Source organism: Mytilus edulis, unplaced genomic scaffold, assembly GCF_963676685.1.
Source record: "Mytilus edulis unplaced genomic scaffold, xbMytEdul2.2 SCAFFOLD_300, whole genome shotgun sequence".
NCBI lineage: Eukaryota > Metazoa > Mollusca > Bivalvia > Mytilida > Mytilidae > Mytilus > Mytilus edulis.
Genome location: NW_027268057.1, coordinates 1 through 18,365, shown reverse-complemented (window position 1 = coordinate 18,365; position 18,365 = coordinate 1). Strand labels below are relative to the sequence as shown.

Here is an 18,365-nt window from a genome sequence, read left to right as displayed (position 1 = left end):
TTATTATAGATCCAACGCTGCAATTTTCACAAAACATATCAAATTTTCCATCTTGTCGCACATACATATGGATAAAATCATTACAGCTTATTTCCTAATGCATGTGGAGCAAAACTTTGGTTAGCTTGCTTGCTTTGTTTGTATATTGTACAAAATATAAAATATACAAGTTAAACTATGCCTATATATATATATATATATATTGTTTAAAGATGTCAATCTTATTTTCAAAGCTTGTATAAACAACTATACAAACAAAGCAAGCAAGCCAACCAAAGTTTTACTTTGTAGGTTTAAGAAATCAGCTGTAATGATTTTATTCAGTTTGTCAAATGTCTGAGCCCGTTAAAAAACGAACAAACTGAAACTACAGTTGCTTACTTCACTACCTTAAAAAAAGGGAACAATTTGGAAGTCCCATATACTGAAATGTGACCAACAAAAATACTTATAGATTTTGTTAACACTGCCATGTATGTAAATATTTCTTCGCCTTTTTTACGAACACAAAATTCAAGGATCCCATATTTGCCTTTAATTATCTATATATACAAACATTACTGTACTCCGGCTGTTATCGACGGCTTACTTTACACCAGTAAGTTTGTCTCATGGGTAATTGTGTTTTTTCGCAGTTGTTTCGTTGCTTCTGGTGGAACAATACATGAAATCTCTGTGCCATCATCAAACATGATGTTAATGGCTATATATCGGGTAATTCAAACCCTTTTTTCTTCGCATAGAAACAACTCTTCGTTAATCTGAGCATGGAAGTAATACTTTATATCACGAACTATAAATAAGGATACACAAAATGAAAAACTAAGCGAAATTGTGAATCCCGCATTGCACGAAAAAATGTGTTGTTTTCAGTAAATAACACGTGTTCTTGGTTGATTGTAAACACGTAGTAGTCCATCATGCATTGTAACTCATTTAGTGGATTGGTCAAAAACCTAGGTAAAAATAAATTGCGTCACATGTAAATAAACAATTACATGTGCGAGAACATAAGTATGCTAATTTATGCATTTCCATATAAGGTAGTGGTCCCGACCTGTTGAAAGGCTATTATAATTTTTTTCTTTGACGCCTTACATTAACGTCGTCGATGTAAGGCGTCAAAGAAAAAAATTATAATAGCCTTTTAAGACGTCATAATTATTTGGACTATAGGGGGGTATGGATTATTTCTGGAATAGCCCAATACGAGGGGGAGGACAGGGGGGTACCCTTCTCCCTTCTCCCACCCATCTTCTCCTTTCTCCTACCCCTGTTCTCCTTTCTCCCATTAGAATAAAACATCTCCTTTTGAGATATTTTTTCTTGAAATATAAGAAAAAATTTTAAAAGGAGAGATATTTTATTTTTTCTCCTTTCTCTAACTTTTTCTCCTTTCTCCCAGCCTTCCTCTCCTTTCTCCTACCCCCTTTCTCCTTTCTCCCACCCCCTTTCTCCTTTCTCCTACCCCCTTTCTCCCCGTCTCCCTTACGCCTGTCCTCCCCCTCCAATACGGCAATAGTGAATAATCAACAATAAGGGATTCTACACTTCAAGAGGATTTTCCAACTGAAGTGGTTCATCTGGTAAAGGTGGAAAATACGGGGGGGGGGAGGGGTCCGCCACTGTCTCACCATTCCTCCATAATTATTTTTATGGTTGTGTTTCCTATTCTTATCGTTGCGTTTTGTTGTTAGCGCCTTATGACAAATCCATTAAATATGTGCATGATGTGTACACTGGTTTTGCTGACGTATCTATTATACAATAAACTGCATATCGGAATCGGTTTTTGAGATCCGGATTGGACACGACTGGTGTGCGACTAAACCCGAGACTCGCCGAGCGTTTTACACTCCTACCTAGGAGTCTACTCCCGTATTCGGAAGAAGAAATATTTAAAATTTAACTGTCGAGAGTGGATAAATATCGTATTACACGAGATTTGGTGGTGGAATCTGTTTATCTAATGATTTTCTAACAATACGCAGGCAAACTTATTCCTTCTTTGCGACTGATCTGCAAAAAGATGTGTTCTTTCTATGTGATGTCATCAGGCATGGTCGCCTTTTTTTCATGCCGTCACAATAGGAAATTCGGAGGAAAACAAGAAAATTCGACGTCATAATCGGATTTTAACCAATGAAGAACTGAGATCAAACGAAGCACACGTGGATTTTTTTTATACAATGGGTGCACTAGAAAGGGATAAATTGACTAAAAATTAGAGAAAAATATTTATAAAACTTCTGAGTAGTTGCTATTGTAGAGGGGGAGGACAGGGGGTACCCTTCTCCCTTCTTCCACCCCTCTTCTCCTTTCTCCTACCCCTCTTCTCCTTATTTTTTTTTTAATTTACCGGAAAAAAGAGAGATATTTTATTTTGTCATATTTTATTTTTTTGTCCAACTTTTTCTCCTTTCTCCCAGCCTTCCTCTCCTTTCTCCTACCCATTTCTCCTTTCTCCCACCCCCTTTCTCCTTTCTCCTACCCCCTTTCTCCTTGTCTCCCTTACCCCTGTCCTCCCCCTCATTGTACGTATTTTAAAAAATAACGATTTTTTAAAATAAAAAACAAATAAAATAATTGTTGAAACTTCATTTAAAAAAAACGGCTATTTTTAGGTTGTCCCGCGTAACATATTTCAGTTATTGTAACCACTAAACTATGATTTTCGTCAAAACTATTTAATATTTTGAAAAACGTGTTTTTCCATTATTAAACAGAATAGTTCCTCCATTCCTTTATGCATTTTTATGACGTTATGATGACGTCATAGAAAAAAAAACGCGTTCAATACTAAAAGGGCAAATCTGTCCCGCGGGAAAAAAAATTGGGATTCCAGATTTGAGAATCAAAAAATATTTATCTAAAATGAAAAAAGTGTAGTATTTGTATTTACTACATCAATGTTAATTTGCTTAATTTTATGAATTTAAAGACAAATATCCTGAAACATGATATATGGTAATTTATGAGCGATTTTTCAAAGGCTTACAAGTTTGTCGCACCGCCATTTTTTAACTTAAAAACGAACTCAACTCAAATTTACGTCCATTGTTTGCTTATCACTGCTCTTATAATGGTAGAATTTATGATTTTTTAAAATGTTATTTTTCTTAAATTTTCAAAAAACTGAAATACATCAATTTTCGATAAGTAGTTAAAAAGCACCGTCGATTTTGCCGAGTCTTACAAGAATGTCGCACTTGCTTAAAAACAACGTTTCAGTCGAATTTTCGGTTTGAACGTTACGAAATATTCGCGACGTTGTGTTACGCTTACATGTACGAACATATCGCGCGTAACGCCTTAGACATATCCTATCATATATTTTTTTCACTATGTCTGACGGTATTTTGTACAGAATATTCTACAATCAGACAAAACTATATAAAACATAATTGAAAATTTTAAGATGTGCAAATCACAATGACATTGGTGTCCTGTATACTGACAGTGTAGTATATTCTTCAGGATGACAGTGTTCAATGATTTAATTGTTTGCATCTTTTTGTTGACGGTTTACCGTAGCGGTTGTTCAGGTGCAGAATGGTCGTTCGTTTAGATTAGTTGCCCTTGGAAAAACGCGTACACAATATTTTCCCAAAAGGTGTAAAGCAATTTTCAAAAACATTTTTTAATGTGTGGCAACATGTCAACATGTCATATTTGCTGTATTTGAAGATGTTTTTGATAATCAAATATCAAATGTGTATTTATTTGCCCTTGTGAAAAAATAAATTTACCAATATCTGTCTAATAGACCACAATAGATAAAAATATAGCTTGACTGTACACTAGACAGGTCTGTGCCGATGATTTGCCATTAATTTTGTATATAGTGTACGGAAGTCATCGGGGTCGTTTGACCTCCAAAAAAATAGAAACACAAAATTAATATGCTACTACGTTACACAAATCCCTGAGTGTAAATCTGATGTCAATTTATATTTCCCAATAGATGTACATGTATATGTATTAAACGAGTACCAAGGTCCTAGCTGTAATATATACCAAATGAATGTGGTCTATGGTCCAATATCCAAAATCTAAATACAAGGTTAGATTCAGCATATCATAGAACCCCAAGAATTCAATTTTTGATGAAATCAAATAATGTCAATTTTAGACCTTTTAGACCTCAATGTGGACCAATTTGATAACCAGGACCAAATATTAAAAATCTAAATACATGATTAGATTCAGCATATTGAAGAACCCCATATATTCAATTTTTGTTAAAATCAAATAAAGTTAAATTTTGGACCCCGATTTGGACCATCTTGAAAACTGGGCCCATAATCAAAAATCAAAGTACATGTTTAGATTCAGCATATCAAAGAACCCCAAGAATGCAATTTTTGTAAAAATCAAACTAAGTTTAATTTTGGACCCTTTGGACCTTAATGTAGACCGATTTGAAAGTTCGAGGCAATTTGGACTGCAAATGGAAAATGAAGGTTAATTGGATATGGACCCTTCAAAGAGCTGTTACAATGGTTCTTATCTTGCAGTGACCGTAGCACTCTCTACACGAGGCATCGATTTACAGTATGTATGAAAATTTAATTGGTCTATACTTTAGGTTCAAATAATATGAACCTCATGAAGACAAAGCCTTCCAAACTATTTATGGCAATACATTAATTTATCATATCTGGGTATATGTAGGTAGAATAGTTTTGCACTTCCAGTCTTGAAGTAGTGTTGATGTGTATCTCAAGAAAACCAAGGCTGTCCAAAGTTGTGATGATAATACTTAGAATCCCAGTTGCTTACAAAGTATGTGTATATTTCTTTCACCACAAAGTATTTCTGTTAACAACTTAGTATCACTGTTCTCAAAGAAATTCTAATAACTTTCTAATATCTAAAAATGTTTGCACTAGCTGTTTCCTCTCTTCTTTTTTTAAGAAAATTGTATTCTTTGCTATATGTACCAACTGCTTCTTTTTTGCGTAAATATACTTTTCTAAACCAGTGAATGAATTTCGTTCAAACAAACTTCCACAAATTAATTGGGTTTTCGCTTAGCAAATATTTGACTGTTCATTGCTATATATGGGGAGTGTATATGGTGTATCCTCCATTTCTTCTAAAATTTTAGAATTTATTGAAACTTTCTTAGATTAATTCTTAACCATGTTAACTATATAATACCGTTGTATAATTTGTTTTTTTCCTAATGTGAATAGGCGTTGCCGTCAGTTCATATTGTTTTTCAGAAGATTGGTAGAAGATTATTTCTTTACCCTTTTAAAGTATATGTGCTTTTGAGACATTTTCTGACTCCTGTCCTGTTCAAAAGTTTGAACGATAAGCTGCAGATTCTTTTTGTTATCAGGGGGTCTCATTGGGGTGTGCCGATCCCGGATCCCGCTTACTGTTTTGTCACATTCCCGTTTCCCGCTTACACTATGTACGTAAGCAATTCTCATTTTTTTGTCATTTCCTGGATCCCGCTAGACCTCATTTCCCGTTTTCACGACACAATAATTTGACTTTCACGTTTCACGCTTACAAAATAATCGGCAATCCCGCGTCACGCTTAGACCCCAATGAGACCCATTTATCATAAAACTTGTCCTAGATTTTTTCTAAAGATTTTGATTGATTGGTATAGGCTTGCGAATTATGTGGACAGTTTTTTTTTTAATTACCATTGCTTACCATGCATGTACATATTGTATATGTCACATGCCTTTTTTCCTCTCACACAATGCTTTGAAGGGTACATAGAAACAACTTATATCAGAGGTTAAATCAGCAATGTCTTGGGCTCATAGGTTAAATCAGCTTTATCTTGGACGAGTTCAAAAATCAGTGTGGATTACTTACTTTAAAAAGAATAATGCCCGTTGAAACATGAACTATTTGGGAAATTGTATACTAAGCGCTCTCATGTGTACAACTCTTGCCATATTTTTTTTTATGAAATAATGATTTCACCCAACAAAGGTAGGTGTGTTATACATCATGGTGTAGAAAATCTATTTATATTTATAACATTTTAGTGGGGAAAACAAGCGGAAATGGAAATATAAGGGAAGATCACAAATTAAAAGGGTTTCCTTGTTAATGGTTTTAAGTATAATGTTATGTTTGGATTACCTGCTTTTAAATTATAATGTATAAAGAAATGTTGTACTGTCTTAAGGTGATTAGCTGTCATTGTATTTTTAGAAGTAACTGGTGTATTATGCATGATTGTTCTACCTCTGCTGTGCACGTGCTTAATGGCAATACAGCAAAAAACAGCTGTAAATGCACAATGTTAGGATCATATAGTGAACAGTGAAAATAAGTATTAACAAGAATGTGTTCATAGTACATGGATGCCCCACTCGCACTATCATTTTCTATGTTTAGTGAACCATTAAAAAAGGGGGTAAAAAATCTAATTTGGCATTACAATTGGAAAGATCATATCAAAGGGAACATGTGTACTATGTACTATTTCATGTGGACCATGCAATTTGGGTCAAAAGTCTGAGTTAGCTTTAAAATTAGAAAGATCATATGATAAGCAACAAGTGTACTAAGCTTCAAGTTGATTGGACTTCAGCTTCATCAAAAACTATACCTTGACCAAAAACTTTAACCTGAAGCAGGACCGATTCTATTTGAATGAATTAATGTTGATGATCATTAATGACCCATCCAATAAACGGATAACCTAGAACAACAGATTGTGACACCTGATGTTACTGTTGATTAGCTTGGAGTCGTAAAGAAAGCCAGGTAAAATTTCGTTATTGGCGGATCATATCAATACGAACAAAATAATATACAATCCATCTTCAAAAAAAGGCAGGGCGCCCTGGAAACTGTACAAAGGGCACAGGGCGGCACTCGGGTAAGGGCGGGTGGACCGCCCTGTGAAAAGGACTAGCTTGAACACTGTCCATACACCAAATATAGTTGATTTATTGCATGTAGTATGTGATATTAGAACATTGATATTGAATTGAAAGTAAAAGGTTCAATGGGCCGGGTGTTTTATATATTATATATCATATCCATTTTACAATATCTTAACATTTAGATACAAAATGAAACATATTGTGCGCCATGTGGGAGCTTACATGTGTCACTCTATGCGCCATTTCTGAACAAAAAGCGCAATTTTCAGGTCTCGTAGCCCAGCTGGCTACTGATCTTTATAAGTTAATCTCTACCTCTGAGATCATCATCTTCCCACTCACTGGATGTATAACCCACATCAATGGTTTAATAGCTTTAGATTTTCAGTAAGAAATAAATTTAAAGATACCTTTGTGCCCTGTAACATAATTTTCAACTTCAAAAATTAAAAAACTAATGCTAAACAGCCTATACAAGTCCTTGTTCTATTAAAGTGTATCAATCCCAATCCCAATCGGACAGAAAGTCACAGGACAAAAAGTCACAGGACATAAAGTCACAAATTAGGTAGGACAAAAAGTCACAGGACAAAAAGTCACAATTAATCCTTCGACAATTGTTTGAATATATAAAAGAAAGATCTTGAAATATTATCTTTTTATTACATCTATTCATTTTGAAGTGTAGGACATTGTTCATAAGCTTTGTTAAATAAAAAAATAGTAAATTTTAATCATTCAAAAATTATATTTCTTGGCACCATGAAGCCATTTAAGTACCATGTCATGATGACATCTTGTTTTCATAACAATTATTTGATCATTATTGATATTTATTGAATAATTTTTAATTACAAAGTTGCTTTAAGTTTAACACTTCAAGAAAAAAACAAAACTTTTATTTTTTAAATTATTTTTTCTTGCTTTATAAAGAAAAATATTCTAAAAACTAAATTGTGACTTTTTGTCCTGTGACTTTTTGTCCGTGACTTTTTGTCTGTGACTTTTTGTCCTGTGACTTTCTGTCCTACATTCTTTTGTACACGCTATGGTTAAAAAAAATTTCAAACATCAATGACTTCATCAAATCTTAATCAAATCATTTGAAACTTGGATAGCAGCTTCTTCATGATCAAGAGATATAGCATGTTTCAAAACTAAATTTTGAGAAAAAAAAAAGATTTTCTTTCTGAATTTCACTGGTAATTGGAATAAGTTTTTTGCACTTTACATTTAGGTTCAGTCTGTAGTTAAAGTTCTTTAAACATCGTTTACTTTATCGGCATGTCTCTTTGGAATTCCTTCTAAATTGGATCGAGGCACCTTTATGATCAAGAAATTGTACCTAAAAATATTTATCTATTTTTCCACAATGTACTGATAAATGGACTTAGGTTTGTTTTTTTTTAATTTTTTTTTTTGCATTTCACATTAAAGGGTAGTGTATTGTTAAAGTTTTTAATTATCAATATTTATATCAAACCTTCATGAAACTAACTGAAACTAGTACCAAAGCTTTTAGTGATAAAAGTACAGTGTTTTTATCAAAATTTAACAACAATATAGATTTTTCCAAAATTGATTGATAATAAGACTTATTTTTTGTCAATTTACATTCTGGTACAGTCTGTTGTAAATCTTTCCGTCATCAGAGACTCTTATTAAGTATTATGAGGTGGGGAACATTTTTCTTCAGGACAGTTTTTGAAGATCAACAAATTAAGAGTTACATGTTATCACTGATTCCATGGAACCTTAACGAATTTTTATAGTATGGATTTATTTTTCCAAAGGCCACATCTGTCTAACCCCTCGCATGCATATGCACCAGTTCAAAGGCAGGAAAATATTGGCCATGGGTACATTTAGTAGTTCTATTTTGTATGTTTGTTGATGTTGTGACAAACTAATGTGTTATACTGTTCGATATATATTTTTTTTAAATCTTGTCGGGGTCATTCAGAGCTTGATACCCTGTTGAAAAACTTGAGGTGACCACAGTGAATTTGTGTCTTGTATTATGACCGTTTTTTATTCATGCCTATGCCGTTCTAAGCCAAGTCACCATTCATGCAAAAGTTACCTTTATCAATGAGCAAATTTGAAAATACTGATCATATACACCATTGGAAAAATAAAACCATATTATAAAAAACACTCCAGGTATTCTTCCTCTATTTTTACAAATTGAGATGCAAATGGTAAAGTTATACCGAAAATAGAGAAAAATCAAAAAGGCAGACACCGCATTGCTTTTGCAATGTCGACTGATTCAGGTAAACATGATAATTAAGGTCTCCAGAAAGACGATTTCAGGTTTTGATGTATAACTGAAACTTGAAACAGTCATTTCACGTGATAGTATAGAGAAATGAATTTGCCACAGAATAGCATTCTCTGATTTTTAAAACAATTTGAGTAAGAGGTTTTAATTTACACACTTACCTCTAATTGATCTAAAATGTATCTCTCTCATTCAGCTCCGGATGTCTCTCTCATTAATTTCTTTGCATCACATTTGGTGGTGAATGAGAGAGATTGGTAGGCGTGAAATTGCGTCATGAAGTGAAAAATTCTGCGGTAGATTTCTATAAAAACAAAAATTACCCAACTTTTAGAGCAAAATTTCTGTACTTTGGAATAAAACTCTCTGTCAAAAAACTATATCATCCCATGCAGGAATCTTTTCTCTTTAAAATTTTCGGATTAATCAGATGAAGCATTTTTGAGTTACTGTACGACATTCAAGAAATATGGCATTTTTTTAAAAATCAAAGTCCCATAACTCTGGACACATCGCAAAATTGGAAAAAAAAAAGGTAACCAGACATTACCAGCCTAATTTTAAAATTTCAGTTCAATTGGATGAAGCATTTTTGAATTCATGAACGACATACAAGAATAAAGAGCTTGGCCGAGTGCACCATGATATGACCGCAATGATCGACAAGTGTTGACACACTTCTAAAGTGGACACAATAATATGTTTGACACAGTAATTTGCTGGACACAGAAATTTCATTAGTACTAAAAAGCACCACTTTGGCCCTTAATAGGTTGGAAAAACTGCAAGTCCTAGCTAAAATTCTCTGTTGGAAATTTCATAAGGACTCTAAAGAAAAAAAAAACCTTTGAAATTGGACGAGAAATAAAAAAGTTTGTTTTTTGGGATTGAGCACCACTTTGGCCCCAAATAGCTCGGAAACGGTACAAGCTACGTTAAATCCTTCGAGACTCTATCAGTGCAGAAGTTCATAAGGAAAACAATGAAAAAATCAAAATGAAAATAAGATGAAAAATATAAATTTCATGAAAAAAAAAGAGAAGTCCGTTTTAGCCCCTTTTAGCTCTGAACCCTTAAGTCCTAGCTCAGATCTGTAAAAATTCACTTATTTTCTATGATACTCTTTGATCTCACCAATCTTAGTATTTACAATTACGTGTATTTCATTTCTCAAACAAAATCTTCATATTAAGTATTATGCCTAACCGGTTAACCGAATAATCGTTCGACCGATTAACCGGTTAACCGGTAGTTACGTTGATGTTCAAAGTCTTATACAAAGTACTTCACGAATGACTGGTTTTATGATACAATAAATTGACATTTATCCCAGGGTATTATAACACAATAATGCAAACACTAACACAATTAGGATTTCAATATGTAATAAATTACAAAAAAAACAAATTTATAAGTATGTACATTTAGAAAGAACGAAAGAAGAGTTATTCACATTTTTCCTCGGGTACATAGTTTTTATTCAGGAATATTATCTGGTCGATTACAGAGGAAGATAGTCGATTTCTCAGTTTAGTAACAATGAGACTCGCGCATGAAAAGATTCGTTCTGACGGAACAGAGGTAGCAGGAATACTTAAATATTGTCTAGCTAACACAAAGAGTCTGGGGAATTTACAATTATTTTCTTTCCACCACTCGAGTGGGTTTGAATCTTGCACAGCACGCTCCTTGATGTATAAGGACATTTCCGATTCATCTTGAAAGGATGTATCTTCGTCGGTGTCAAACAAAAGAAAGTCCAAAGATCGTTGGACTCTTTGTTTCTTGGCTGGTTGCTTGTCAACTTCAGTTCCAAGGTTTTTTCATGACGTTTTAACTGCGGGCTTTAATGGCACATCGTCTAACTTGGACTCTAACATTTCAATGGCGACTTTTTTTTGTTCTGGGGAGAAAAAGTTAAGTGTTCTATGCCTCGGATCAAGTAAGGACGCTAAAGCATGCTGTGTAGATGCAGTTTCAATGTCATACGGTTTAAAGCGGGTGATGAGTTCTTCCGAAATACTTGCTTTCATTTTATGATCATTTAAATACATCATAAAATATTACAAGAGGCTCTCAAGAGCCTGAATCGCTCACCTTAATTTTTTTGGTTAAATCTCTCATCAATGATTATTTTGGCTTTTCAATTTATTTAAATGTTCTTTGAATCGTCCTATTTTCTTCAAAAGCAAAAAAAAATCATTTTCTCCTATGTTCTATTTTAGCCATAGGAGCTAAAAAAAAAATGTTTCTTGACATACAAGGAAATAAAATATAAAATTTATACTAGATACTCTGAAACTCATTTAGCCTAAGTTTGGCTGAAATTGATACAGCAGTTTCAAAGGAGAAGATTTTTTAAAGTAAGTCAACATGATTTATGAAAATTGTTTAAAATTGACTATAAAGGGCAATAACTCCTTAAGGGGTCAATTGACAATTTTGGTCAAATTGACTTATTTGTAGATCTTACTTTGCTTAACATTTTTGCTATTAACAGTTTATCTGTATCAATAATATTCAAGATAATAACCAAAAACGGCAAAATTTCTTTAAAATCATCAATTCAGGGGCATTATACCTGAAAAAACAGTTACCCAATTCAGCTGAAAATTTCAGGACAGGTAGACCTTGACCTAATAAATACTTTTACTTCTTGTCTTATTTGCTCTAAATGTTGGAGTTTTTGAGATATAAGCCAAAAACTGCATTTTACCCTGTGTTCTATTATTCGCCATGACGGACATATTTTTTGACGAAATAGAAAATAAAACACAAACTTTATTTTATACACCCTACTGATAATTCAGTTGAAGTTTGGTTGAATTTGGTTGAGTAGTTTTAGAGGAGAAGATTTTTTAAAGTTAGCAAATATGATGAACAAATTGTGAAAAATTGTCATTAAAGGACAATAACCCCTAAAGGGGTCAATTGACAATTTGTGTCATATTTACTTATTTGTAGCTCTTACTTTGCTGATCATTTTTGCTGTTTACAGTTTATCTTTATCCATGATAATATTCAAGATAATGACCAACCAGATGCTCCGCAGGGCGTAGCTTTATACGACCGCAGAGGTTGAACCCTGAACAGTTGGGGCAAGTATGGACACAACATTCAAGCTGGATTCCGCTCTAAATTTGGATTGTGATTGAATAGTTGACACAGCATAGGTTTCTGACACAGAATGAATGTATTCAAATGAACTTAAAATTTTTGTTTTCTCTTAGAGCAATTCACTATGCTGTTGAATATTAATCCTCTCAAAAAAATGTTTGAAGAAATTTTCTTTTTATTTTATTTATGAAATTTCAAATGAGAAAAATCGAACCCAATTTTTTAATCACATCCCCCTTTCCCTTATTCCAAAACTAATTTTAATTAAAATATTCTAATGGAGTTTGCAACAATTACTACTCATTTAAATACATCATGAAATATTAAGATGTAAAAAAACTGCTTGTTATCACTGAATGGTAAAGATTATTTAAATTTATCAGTTGGTAGTAAAAAGTGAATATACATTGTATATTGTATATAACAAAGATTTAAGTTGATTCTGGACAAAGAAAGATAACTCCAATTAAAAAAAATTCTTGCAATAAGATATTTCTTGCTTACTATACTGGACAAAGAAAGATAACTCTTAATTAAAAAAAAATTTGCTATTTCACAATATTGTGAAATTAGATATTTCTTGCCATTGCACAATACTGTGCAATTGAAAAGACTTGCTATTGCACAATACTTAATATAATAATTTTAGATCCTGATTTGGACCAACTTGAAAACTGGGCCCATAATCAAAAATCTAAGTACATGTTAAGATTCAGCATATCAAAGAGGCCCAAGAATTTAATTTTTGTTAAAATCAAACTTAGTTTAATTTTGGACCCTTTGCACTTTAATTTAGACCAATTTTAAAACTGGACCAAAAATTAAGAATCTGCATACACAGTTAGATTTAGCATATCAAAGAACCCCAATTATTCAATTTTTGATGAAATCAAACAATGTTTAATTTTGGACCTCGATTTGGGCCAACTTGAAAACTGGGCCAATAATCAAAAATCTAAGTACATTTTTAGATTCAGCATATCAAAGAACCCCAAGGTTTCAATTTTTGTTAAAATCAAACTAAGTTTAATTTTGGACCCTTTGGACCTTAATGTAGACCAATTTGAAAACGGGACCAAAAATTAAGAATCTAAATACACAGTTAGATTCGGCATATTTAAAGAACCCCAATTATTCAATTTTGATGAAATCAAACAAAGTTTAATTTTGGACCCTTTGGGCCCCTTTTTCCTTAACTGTTGGGACCAAAACTCCCAAAATCAATACCAACCTTCTTTTTATAGTCATAAACCTTGTGTTTAAATTTCATAGATTTCTATTTACTTATACTAACGCTATGGTGCGAAAACCAAGAAAAATGCTTATTTGGGTCCCTTTTTGGCCCCCAATTCCTAAACTGTTGGGACCAAAACTCCCAAAATCAATACCAACCTTCCTTTTGTGGTCATAAACATTGTGTTTAAATTTCATTGATTTTTATTTACTTTAACTAAAGTTATTGTGCGAAAACCAAGAATAATGCTTATTTGGGCCCTTTTTTGGCCCCTAATTCCTAAACTGTTGAAACCAAAACTCCCAAAATCAATCCCAACCTTTCTTTTGTGGTCATAAACCTTGTGTCAAAATTTCATAGATTTCTATTAACTTAAACTTAAGTTATAGTGCGAAAACCAAGAAAATGCTTATTTGGGCCCTTTTTGGCCCCTAATTCCTAAAATGTTGGGACCAAAACTCCCAAAATCAATACCAGCCTTCCTTTTATGGTCATAAACCTTGTGTTAAAATTTCATAGATTTTTATTCACTTTTACTAAAGTTAGAGTGCGAAAACTAAAAGTATTCGGACGACGACAACGACGACGACGACGCCAACGTGATAGCAATATACGACGAAAATTTTTTCAAAATTTGCGGTCGTATAAAAACTGCAAAATTTCCTTAAAATTACCAATTAAGTGGCAGCAACCCAACAATGGGCTGATAGATCTTGACCTAATCTAATAAACATTTTTACTCCATGTCAGATTTGCCCTAAATGCTTTCGTTTTTGAGATATAAGCCAAAAAACTGCATTTGACCCCTATGTTTTATTTTTAGCAATGGCGACCATGTTTGTTGATAAATCAAAACTACGGATACAATTTATAAACTAGATACCCTAAGGAACATTCAGTTAAAGTTTGGAAGTATTTGGCCTAGTAGTTTCAGAGGAGAAGATTCTTGAAATAGTTTACGACGACAGACGACGACCACAACAGACGACGGATGCCAAGTGATGGCATAAGCTCACTTGGCCCTTCGGGCCAGGTGAGCTAAAAATGTAAAAAAAGAATATACGACGAAAAATTTTTCAATTTTAGCGGTCGTATAAAAACCAAGAATAATGCTTATTTGGGCCCTTTTTTGGCCCCTTATTCCTAAACTGTTGGAACCATAACTCCCAAAATCAATCCCAACCTTCCTTTTGTGGTCATAAACCTTGTGTTTAAATTTCATAGATTTCTATTCACTTTTACTAAAGTTAGAGTGTGAAAACTAAAAGTATTCTGACGACGACGACGAAGACAACGACACCACTTGATAGCAATATACGACGAACAAATTTTCAATTTTTGAGGTCGTATAAAAAGTCATCCTATCTTCTATTATTGATCTTATGAATCTTTGCTCTAATAGAATTTTAAATTATCTGCCCTTTGCAGATGTCTATACTAATCATTTAAGTGTAATTTCATGGACAATGAAAATCCCATTTGTCTGTTATCTTCAGAACACTGCTCATTTACAAGCCCCCAAGGAGCAATTTTTGAAGGCCTTGTGCAAATACTTAAGATCTTTGTGCAATCAGTTTCTTTGTTGAATTAATGAGATGAAACATTTAACTCTTAATAAAAAAATTGAGCAAACCTGGGAAAAATCATTAAAGGCATCAATTTACATCTCAAAACTTGATGACCTTTGTGGGATTGTTAGAAAAATTTACTTGTACAAGTAAATTTTTGAGAAAATTAAGGGGAGATTATTCAAACATTATTTATTAACTTATATGTGTATATTTTTTACACTTCTTCAAGTAAATAAAAATAACTTTATACAAGTAGTACCCCTAACTAACTTTAATGTTAATCTTGATAAAAATTTAATCCAATTGATCCACATAAAAGTGTGTCATTCCTATTAATAATAATAAATTACATGCATGTAAATGTATGGCAATTTAAAGTAAGCAACCAAACGACAAAGAAAATCAATCAAAATCTAGGAGCTTTATTCAGTCTTTAACAGTAGACAAACTAGATACTATTGAGATGGGAGCCATCTCTGTGCGCCCCGCTGTCAATAACGTTGGGTAAATAAGTTGTATGGATAATCTGATATGAAGCATGAAATATTAATGGTTCTCGAGAGGTAGAGCGGACACAATTTGTCAAGAACAACGAACGGATGGACAGACCGACAGACTGACCTTTGACCTAGGATGCATACATTATGACACATTCTCTGGTGTTGGTTAATATATATGTTAAGTTGAAAATGTTTGTCAGGTATAAAGTATGATATAATAACAGCTGTCCTCTCAAAATATAGTGTGGATCAAATTTGTTAGCGATGGACAGACCAACAGACAGACAGACCTTTGACCAAGGAAGTTGTACATACATTATGACACACCCTCTGGTGTTGGTTAAAATGCGTGTCAAGTATAATATTTGAAATCATAACGGTTCTCAAGATATAGAGCGGACACGATCTTCACCACAGGACACGGGACAACCGAAACCAAAGTTTTTTTTACCTAGGAAGTTGTACATACATCATGACACGCCCTCTGGTGGTGGTTAAAATGGATGTCAAGTATAAACTTTGAAATCATAACGGTTATCAAGATATAGAGCGGGCACAGTCTTCACCAAAGGACACAGGGTTGTCAACTGAAACCAGTTTTTGACATTGACCTTTGACCTAGGAAGTTGTACATGTATACATCTTGACACACCCTCTGGTGTTGGTTAAAATGGATGTCAAGTATAAACTTTGAAATCATAACAGTTCTCAAGATATAGAGCGGGCACAAAGTTAAAGTGTTACGGACGGACAGACAGACTGATCACTATAGGGCGACCCGCCTTAGGCGGGGCCCTTATAAAGAAGCACAGCCAATTGTTTTGAGACACAGAAAGTATTATAATTTGGACTCTGTAAGGGGTTTTTTTCACAAAATTTCTGAGTTTAACACCTGGAGTGAAACTTAAATGCAAGAAATTGGCATATTTAGATTTAACCCCAACATATTTTGTATGGACCTACAGTGCAATGGTTTTTCGATGGTTTATGTCTGTCATATTTGTTTTACAGAAAAAAATTTATAAAGACCATTTATTTTTTTATCTAAATTGTTTACATTATTTATGTCGTGGCCTTTTATATATACATGTAGCCTTTGTGGTAAGGGTTTTTATCATTGTTGAAAAGCGGTATGGTTTATAATTCCTCACATCCATTTTATTTGAACTGTGGTGTATAGTTTTCCCTCTGGAAATCATACCGATCTCTAAAATTTAAAAATTGATATCACAACCTACTTAAATTCTAGTATACATGTAATAATTTAAAAAAAAAACACATTTCATTTTAAATAGATCTTATTTGTCTCTCATAATACATGTAATATGTTTAAAGGTTTAAATGTTTCAGCTGCTATTGGTTCACTTCAGTTTTGTATTCTGTGTCCAAAATGGATGTTGATTAGAGAAGCTGAAAATCAGCATCATTGACTAGAGAATGCCAAAAAATGGATGTCGATTAGATAGGCATAAAATTAGCCTTTGATTTGGAATGTTATTTATTGTGACGTCACATTTGGAAGTTGATTTGAGGAACGGACGTCGATCTGAGTCTAACATATATGTACAACTTTTTGATATAATAAATTAAGGACTTTAACTCACAAATGACTCAGTCAAATTATGTTAATTATGGACATCTTAGCTCTTAGCTATAAATTATATTATTGACACTCATACCTCATCCTTGGTCAATATAATCTGAACAGGTCCATATATACATGTAACATATATATTGACCTCCTCAAAAGTCCATAATTGATAAATATAAAATAAAAGCATGACTGAAACTTCTTTTATTACATGGCTGAATAAACCAAAGCTGAACTAGCTCCATGCCCACACATTTTGTTTCCCCTCTTAAAAAGACTCAAGTTTAAGTCCCACTGAAGACATACATGTACATATATATTCTTACATACTTTTGATTTTTTAACCCTGTATGCTAACATTCCTATGTAAATTTTAAAATTGTTTGTATGCACATTGAACGACAAATTTATGTGACGTATAAAATTTACAGACGTCAGACATTCAAATTAATGAATGTGTTCGTCGAATCCGGGTCCGTACGCCCTAATTCACGTTCGCCCTAGTACCTGTTCGCCCTGATACCTGTTCGCCCAGGATCCATTCGCCCTGATTTTTATTTTTTACTAATTGTTGTCTATAGTGGCATACTTTTAAGTATTTGAATAAAATATGTTGAAGTTTGTTGAAAAAATCACCGAATATTGATATTGCCGCAATCAATTTCATCATTTTCTCTTTGATTGCAGTAGAATACTGGAATACAATGTATTTATCTTTGTTGATATTTGTTAACAAAATAATTGTATTCAGTCATTCACTAATGTATGCAGTATAACTTAGACTAGTCTCAGAGTATTTTAATGAATGAACTTGTAAATCCGTTTTACAGTTCGTACATTTTTTTAAATTAATTTCAAGCTGAATATATTATCAAAACAAATTTGTTTTTTATATTATAAATCCATCAAAAGACAGGTATCACGATAAGCAGTGATCCGAATTAATTTGTCATAAAACAATAAATTAATGATCCTTAACAAGCCATAAACTTTTAGATATTTCCATGTTTCCATAAATTTCAAGAATATATACCATAGAAATATATCTGATTAAGTTTATTCAACTTCAATGCCCTGAATATTAATATTTTTAGTAGGGCGAACGGACTCTAAGGGCGAACGAACTCAGGGCAAACGGACCCAGGGCGAACATGTTACTAGGGCGAACGGTCCCGATACCGTGTTCGTCTATAGTAGATGTT

General features: G+C 33.2%; 1 protein-coding gene across 2 annotated transcripts in view; it reads right to left on the bottom strand.

Moving 5' to 3' along the window:
* Nucleotides 1–9,624, bottom strand: part of LOC139506735 (uncharacterized) — a gene marked incomplete at its 3' end in the record, with an annotated part of 33,898 nt that extends 24,274 nt beyond the window's left edge. The window contains 1 exon segment of one of the 2 annotated variants that reach the window (XM_071295523.1): nt 9,312–9,624. Coding sequence is in view for 1 of the 2 variants with exons in the window: in XM_071295522.1 (XP_071151623.1) it covers nt 1,635–1,637 (3 nt within the window). 2 annotated transcript variants of the gene reach the window in all.
* Between the last annotated feature and the right edge of the window lie 8,741 nt (nt 9,625–18,365).